We start from the raw sequence: 8,494 nt of genomic DNA on the forward strand, positions 1-8,494 counted from the left end.
GTGTGTATGAAATCCTCAGAGAGAGAGATAGAGAGTTTTTAGTTCTGTCTGATTGAATTAGTGGATGACTTGTTCCTCATTGACGTTTCCTCTCATTTTTCTAATTGACTCTCTAGCCGGAGACGTTGAAGCGAGATGACAGAGGGAGCGAACAGAGTGCTAATCAAGTCAGTGTAAGTGAGGAATAAACCCATCCCTCAACACTCACCACTCAATATTTGCCTTTTTTTATATTTGCCCCGTCTACTCTCTTAACTCTTCCACTGACCTGTCATATCATTACAGGCCAATATTCATAGCGACTGTACTTGTCAGCGAATAAATCACCCGGACACAACTGGGTTAGAAAAAATGCAGGACCATGTGCAGTGCCACACACAGACACATATAGCAAATGGGCACATTCTTACATTAGGCAAGGCCAATGTGTCCTGACAACTCTAATGTAGGTGAAACTCTGGAGAGGAGGTCACCTCGTTATAATTTATACACTCATAGTCATATGCCACGCACACACACACACACACACACACACACACACCACACCACACGTACACATCAAGTCCACATCAAGTCCACATATCCTCCTTTGTCCTCACTTCTGTGTATGGAGCTGTCACAGGCACACAGTAAACAACAGATTGACCATTAGCATATTTGGCACTTTCTCTCTATCTGTCTCTTGTTTTTTTTCAGAACTCTTGCTCCCTTCATCTTTTTGTTGTCTTGACCTTCTTTTTATGAAACCTGTTACGTGTTTATTTTCATCTTCTGCAATTGCTGACAGTGTAAACACTCTGCATGCTTATTAATACATTTGTTTTGCACTTGCATTGCCAAGTAAATTGTTTCAGTAGCATCAGTGTTATATTGAGGTCCTGCAGTATGTGGGTCCCTAGACAGTGCTTTGTGATCTTTGCAGTTTGAGACAAAAGGGTGTGTGTGTGTGTGTGTGTGTGTGTGTGTGTGTGTGTGTGTGTGTGTGTGTGTGTGTGTGTGTGTGTGTGTGTGTGTGTGTGTGTGTGTGTGTGTGTGTGTGTGTGTGTGTGTGTGTGTGTGTGTGTGTGTGTGTGTGTGTGTGTGTGTGTGTGTGTGTGTGTGTGTGTGTCACCTCAGGATGTAACGGCTTCAGCAGTGGTTTCCTGCAGTCAGGAGAAGGAAGGTCTCCCAGAGAAGAATCGTCCCACTCCTGTTCGCTCCGAGAGGGATGCACTGCTAGTCGGTATGCTGTCGAACTGGATCTCCACATTTACAACTCTCTACATTTAAAATACAACGATAGCATATACCATTGTGGAAATGTGTCCTACTGTTCTATTTCTCGTCATAATTAAGGCTAAATGCCAACGAGTATTGCCTATATATACAGGTCATTCTCATATAATTAGCATATTGTGATAAAGTTCAATATTTTCTGTAATGTACTGATAAACATTATACTTTCATATATTTTAGATTCATTACACACAACTGAAGTAATTCAAGCCTTTTATTGTTTTAATATTGATGATTTTGGCAAAAAAGTAAAGAAAAAACAAAAATCCCTATCTCAAAAAATTTGCATATTTCATCCGACCAATAAAAGAAAAGTGTTTTTAATACAAAAAAGTCAACCTTCAAATAATTATGTTCAGTTATGCACTCAATACTTGGTCGGGAATCCTTTTGCAGAAATGACTGCTTCAATGCGGCGTGGCATGGAGGCAATCAGCCTGTGGCACTGCTGAGGTGTTATGGAGGCCCAGGATGCTTCGATAGCGGCCTTAAGCTCATCCACAGTGTTGGGTCTGGTGTCTCTCAACTTCCTCTTCACAATATCCCACAGATTCTCTATGGGGTTCAGGTCAGGAGAGTTGGCAGGCCAATTGAGCACAGTAATACCATGGTCAGTAAACCATTTGTGGTTTTGGCACTGTGAGCAGGTGCCAGGTCTTGTTGAAAAATTAAATCTTCATCTCCATAAAGCTTTTCAGCAGATGGAAGCATGAAGTGCTCCAATATCTCCTGATAGCTAGCTGCATTGACCCTGCCTTTGATAAAACACAGTGGACCAACACCAGCAGCTGACATGGCACCCCAGACCATCACTGACTGTGGGTACTTGACGCTGGACTTCAGGCATTTTGGCATTTCCTTCTCCCCAGTCTTCCTCCAGACTCTGGCACCTTGATTTCCGAATGACATGCAAAATTTGCCTTCATCCGAAAAAAGTACTTTGGACCACTGAGCAACAGTCCAGTGCTGCTTCTCTGTAGCCCAGGTCAGGCGCTTCTGCCGCTGTTTCTGGTTCAAAAGTGGCTTGACCTGGGGAATGCGGCACCTGTAGCCCATTTCCTGCACACGCCTGTGCACGGTGGCTCTGGATGTTTCTACTCCAGACTCAGTCCACTGCTTCCGCAGGTCCCCCAAGGTCTGGAATCGGCCCTTCTCCACAATCCTCCTCAGGGTCCGGTCACCTCTTCTGGTTGTGCAGCGTTTTCTGCCACACTTTTTCCTTCCCACAGACTTCCCACTGAGGTGCCTTGATACAGCACTATGGGAACAGCCTATTTGCTCAGAAATTTCTTTCTGTGTCTTACTCTCTTGCTTGAGGGTGTCAATGATGGCCTTCTGGACAGCAGTCAGGTCGGCAGTCTTACCGATGATTGCGGTTTTGAGTAATGAACCAGGCTGGGAGTTTTTAAAAGCCTCAGGAATCTTTTGCAGGTGTTTAGAGTTAATTAGTTGATTCAGATGATTAGGTTAAGAGCTCGTTTAGAGTACCTTTTCATGATATGCTAATTTTTTGAGATAGGAATTTGGGGTTTTCATGAGCTGTATGCCAAACTCATCAGTATTAAAACAACAAAAGACCTGAAATATTTCAGTTGGTGTGCAATGAATCTAAAATATATGAAAGTTCAATTATTATCATTACATTATGGAAAATAATCAACTTTATCACAATATGCTAGTTATATGAGAAGGACCTGTGTATGTGTATATATATATATATATATATATATATATATATATATATATATATATACACACACACACAGTATATCCCATGTGTATAATAAACCACATTATTTGTAGGAGTAGCCTAAACAAAGGCTTGTCCTAATTTGCCGCTTGACACATTTGTGCATGTTTATTGTAAGTGAAATGTGTTGGCTCAAAGCCTGAAACTTGCTAAATGTTTCCAATTACAGTATATCTGTCCAGTTCTACTGCATATGTTCCACTCTATCCTAGTAGAGTGGCTGTTTTCTAGCCCAGAGATGGACCATATAGTTAAAAGATCCCAGCACCTTCTTATGCTAGAATTGTGCTTCTTGATGTTCTGTTGGAGTTGATGTGAGCCACCGCAGGAAAAAGCATACACTTGACTCTTGATCTTAAAAAAAGGGTGGAATCTCTTTGCCTTTTCTCACCCTACACATAGTGAATGTAGATGAAAACAGCTGTTTCATCTTTTGAACCATTCCCTTCACAAGAGACGGCAAGCAAAAGTATACAAGATGAAAGAGTTTTTTTGTTTGTTTTGTTAAGCTGCAAAAGGTTTTCCACGGCGAGTTGTGATTGTTCAACACAAATAAAAAAAAAACAGTTATTATGCTTCTGAAAACACCATTCAAATTTTCCGTCACTGTCAAAGTGTGATTGTGGTTACAACTTGGGTCTTTTCTTGTAGACACAAAGGATAGAAGCTATGATTTTAAAAATACTGAGGTCAACAGCCCAATTTTACAAATCCCCCTAGCTGAAACCCAATCTATCAAATATTTACAAAACTAATAAATGGTCTTGTTATATAAGAAAATAGTATTGGATATTTAGGTGTAATTGCCTTGAACCTTTGATTAGTAATCTGAAGTAGGTCATTTATATGCAAGATAAGCACCATCATCACCATCTTTTAGCATTCAGCAGTACATGGAATCTGTGTGAGGTAACTGACATAAAATAGTTTTTCTTGTTCTTTTCTCTCTTTCTTTGTCATTTTCCAACTCATATGGAGGCTTATTTGTTTGCTTGGAAGGTTAACAGAGAGACAATTAGGACAAAACGTACATGACTAGTTTCATATCATCGGCGGTTATTTTGTAAAAAAAATAAAAAAACGTTAGCCCTGGCCCCTGACAAAATCTGTAGTAAATCTGGAATTACGGAATTAAATTCTTCTTGTTATTCTGTATAAAAAAAATCTGAATTTTGGCTTTGCTCTTTACCCTTGCTTCACCCGTGGAGAAAATGCAGATTTCTTAGAAGGTTTTTTTTTTGTCTTTTCTTGTATTGGCCACCAAAAAAAGGCAGAGGTGGAGGATTATCTCTCTCCTGGCCAAATCAGAGAGTGTAAAGCGGATGGCTTGGTTGGTTTTGTTGAGCGCTTCAGTAGCACACAGCTTTGATGAGCGATAACGGCATCAAAGACGTCATCAAACACTCCCTCTAATCTGGAGCCAAGATGCTTTTAACAGTGTCAGGATTCTGAGAAGAGCCACTCGATGCGTCCTTGTTTGTTTTTCAGTCAGGCAAAAGGAGGGGGAATAATACAATCTGATTTCTTTCTTTTCAATTTGATGTGCTGTTGACAGGCTACTGACACACAGTTTAATTAACATGACTATGTGACCTTTTTGCTCACTCACAGGGATAATTTCAACCTTCCTGAACGTCCACCCGTTTGGAGCAAGCATCGAATACATCTGTTCCTACCTACAGCGTTTGGACACCAAGGTACCACAGGCAGCACATTCAAAGACACACACACACACACACACACACACACACACACACACACATTCATCTCCTTGACATAGTGACATAGATTTAATTTCCCTGCAGTGCTGACATATGGGCCTGCTGTATACCAGGGTCCTGCTGTGCCATTTTGGGCTGCTGGCATGCAGGAACAAAACAAGCCTGAAGTGCAAGCAATGTTGTCAGTGAATCTTGTTTTTTTGCCTTTGTTTATCCCAGCAAAGGTTGGTGGGCACACATCTCAGTTTAAAGCTGCATTTCTCCACACTCACATACCTGTACTTAACCAGGATGCATGTAAACAAACCGGGGCAAAAACACAGTGGTGTACTCAGGCATTCAGTCATGCTCATCCTCAATTACTTTTCATAAATGATCCCACTGTACGCACAAATCCATCTATGAAACAATTATTCAAAAGGGCCCCATGAGCTATTTTGGTATTTTGTTTTTCAATAACATTGTGTTTGTTTGTTTTTTTCATACACATCAGACCAAGAAATATGGCCTGATGCCATTCTGACACACAAAAAGTTGCACAAATAAAAATCGTGTTTCAGCTAATTAATTTATTTATGTGGTAAATCTATGAACAAGGCTGTTGAAAAAAGTACATACTGAAAATTAAGAAAACTAGACTGGACTATTTTAAGATATAAGCCACACCCCCGGGTTAATGATATTTTTGAGACATAAGAGAGATACAGATTATGTTACTCTCTCTTGAGAAGAAAAGTTAGTGTTGCTTATGTTGGCAGGCAATGGTAGCTGACCTAAACCATAATTGTTGATGTTGCTGTTGTTGTTGCTTTTGTTGTTGGCCTCAGCTCCTCCTCCCACCTTGTTAAAAGTGAGAAAGTTGTTAGAATAAGTTTGTATATGCTCCATTTTAGACCTGCTGTGTCTGTTATGTTGCAGTTTTAGCTTTCTAGTTTTAACATGTCCCCATTTGCACAACTTTTTAATAAATATACTCATGTTCTGCGTCTGCCTGCTGCTGCCTGTCGCTGCCAGTTTAGACTGTTAGTCAGATGGATTTCTCTTCATGTTTGATGACATCCAGCTGCTATCATTTTTCGAAAGTGAGGAACTGCAAGATTATTTTTTCCTGCCCACTTATATATTTGACAGAAAATGCGTATTTTTTAAACTGCAGTAATTGTATTAGAATAACCCAAATCCCTATCAGCCTTTCATAGAGTGTAGTATCATTACTTTTTGATTGACTAATTTGATATCTAGTTTTCAGAATGTGAAAAAAATACTTAGATTGCCCATCACAATTTCTTCAAATAGATTGTTTTTTCTGGCCAAGAGTTCAAAACCCAAATACATTTTATTTGCAATCATATAGAACATAAAAAGCCACACATCCTAACAATTGAATATTTTTTATGATAGACAGCAGGTTGAAAAAAGTAGCAAATTAATAATCTGTCAGTCACGTAAAAAAGGATAAAACTAATAATTTAAGCTGTTTAGTTTTTAATTTATATACCGTAAAAGGTTTTGGTCAATCTCGACACAACTTGGGTCATACTTTCTAAAATATACATAGTGTAAAATCAACAGTCTACACAACAAATTTTTAGACAGGGAGGAAGGGCTGAAAATTTTAATCATTTTGAAAATATACTATTTGCTTAGAGTTAGATGAGAAGAATCGTTACCACTGTCATACCTGTATGAAGCCACAACAAGGTTGTGTAAGGACTAAACTTCAGAGATGTAAAGTGTTAATTAGCTGAAAAGCAGCTGGTGGGCTTATTGTTTTTACTTTTGGACAGGCTAACTGTTTTCCCCATTTCTTTTGGCTCCTACTTCACTACTTAATATACAGGCATGGAGTAATATAAAAACTATTGAATTCATCAAATTCTTATCAAGAAAAAAAACAGGCTTGTTTCCTTAAATGTTGAATGTTGAACTATTGAATTAAACATGTGTGACATACAAGTATATGTGTAGGTCTGTGTCTGTGTGTGTGTGTGTGTGTGTGTGTGTGTGTGTGTGTGTGTGTGTGTGTGTGTGTGTGTGTGTGTGTGTGTGTGTGTGTGTGTGTGTGTGTGTGTGTGTGTGTGTGTGTGTGTGTGTGTGTGTGTGTGTGAGTGTGTGTTTGAAATACATCCTAAACCTCTGTGTCCATTTTAGCTTGTGTGCAGCTGTGTGCCTGTGTATCTGTTGTTTCAACACTGACTCTGCACATCAAGCAGCCCACAAAGTTTTGTCAATACAGCTGGCTGCAGTCCCCAACAACAAGCCCAATCCTCTCTGCTTATCTACCGGCTACACACTCACACAGCCCCATTGTCTATAATGACACAGCAGTCCTATCTCCATGATAGACCTTTAATGCATCCTGACATCAGCACAGGGCTTGAACACCCCATAGTTATTAATGTAAGACACTGTGGGTTGTCTACAGCAGCTCGCACAATGGATTTCTGTCTCTGTCCCGTCACCTTCGCCGTTCTGATTCTCCTCGGCCCACCCAGCGTAAAATCCTGTAGCTCATATCTGTATCTTTACACACATCTGTGTGTGTGTGTGTGTGTGTGTGTGTGTGTGTGTGTGTGTGTGTGTGTGTGTGTGTGTGTGTGTGTGTGTGTGTGTGTGTGTGTGTGTGTGTGTGTGTGTGTGTGTGTGTGTGTGTGTGTGTGTGTGTGTGTGTGTGTGTGTGTGTGTGTGTGTGTGTGTGTGTGTGTGTGTGTGTGTTTGCAGATTAACCCCGGTGAGGTGGAGGCCCTTCTCTCTCGTCTGCCCTGCACCTTCAAACAGGAGCTGACTGGTGTTGGAGCCAGTCTGGAGAAACGCTGGAACTTCTGCGGCTTCCAGGGCATCAAAAGCACATAAGACATCGCTGGTGACACTTCTGGGACATGAATCACTCCTCTAGAAAGGTGAAGGAGGCCCGCTATTAATGGGAGACACTTGGCTCCCACCAGCCCAGGCAGCAGCATAAATTATTCACCCGCAGATCTAAGATCAGGAATGGGGCTCTTCTGTGGGAGTGGGGGGCAGAGGGATAAACATGCATTTTTCTTTATTTATTATGATGGCAAATTAATTGGCAGCATCTCTATGGTGACCAAGAGGTGGATGTATCTCTATGGTGACAGTCGTGCGTCATCTCTCTTTCTCTCTCCTCTCCATTTTTTCTTTTTCTTTTTACTCATGGGATTAAACTCAATAGTCCCTTCAAAGAGCCGATCTCAGCGGATTCATTGTGTTGGTTGTATTTTGTACCTGAGCCCGAAGCCTGGTCTCAGCACTGGCAGCCCTGGACTTAAAGGGGCCAGACATGAAAATCATCAGGGTTTACTTTCAACCTCCAAAACTCTCCGACCTCCTTTCTGGCCTCTCCTTGATTTTGTACAATCATGTAAAAATAAATTGTGATATTTCTTTCTACTCTCTGTGTATATTATTAAAAGTGCACACAAGACGGTAACAGTGAGCAGGTTGATGTAAAAATCAATGGGAATCTTAAAATGCTGCAGGCGTTACACTGGATAGGACAGACGTTGTGATGTGCGTTTGTTAAATTTTTTATCAGACTTATCTGTGGTCTGATAAATTGAAATCTGATAATACCAGTGATTTCATTATACATCAAGATACTTATTTATATTTTCCATCAGAGGACATTGAAACGATGCGTTCCATGTCCGGTTCATTTTACAAATACAGACTGTTTTTCTTTGCGCAATTAAATTCCAAATTGTTGATCGTGAATTACAATGAGCTG

At 40.4% G+C, this 8,494-nt stretch overlaps 1 protein-coding gene across 1 annotated transcript in view; it reads left to right on the plus strand.

Annotated features, from left to right (window-relative positions):
• The window catches only part of LOC307256155 (ecto-NOX disulfide-thiol exchanger 2-like), a gene marked incomplete at its 3' end in the record, with an annotated part of 75,174 nt that extends 67,575 nt beyond the window's left edge, over positions 1-7,599 (plus strand). The window contains exons 10-13 of the mRNA XM_080035042.1: positions 117-173; positions 1,117-1,222; positions 4,637-4,722; positions 7,468-7,599. Of these exons, the coding sequence (XP_079891168.1) occupies positions 117-173; positions 1,117-1,222; positions 4,637-4,722; positions 7,468-7,599 (381 nt within the window). The remainder of the gene's footprint in view (positions 1-116; positions 174-1,116; positions 1,223-4,636; positions 4,723-7,467) is intronic.
• Positions 7,600-8,494: the final 895 nt, after the last annotated feature.

This window comes from Ammodytes marinus (genome assembly GCF_949987685.1).
Source record: "Ammodytes marinus genome assembly, chromosome: 10".
NCBI lineage: Eukaryota > Metazoa > Chordata > Actinopteri > Uranoscopiformes > Ammodytidae > Ammodytes > Ammodytes marinus.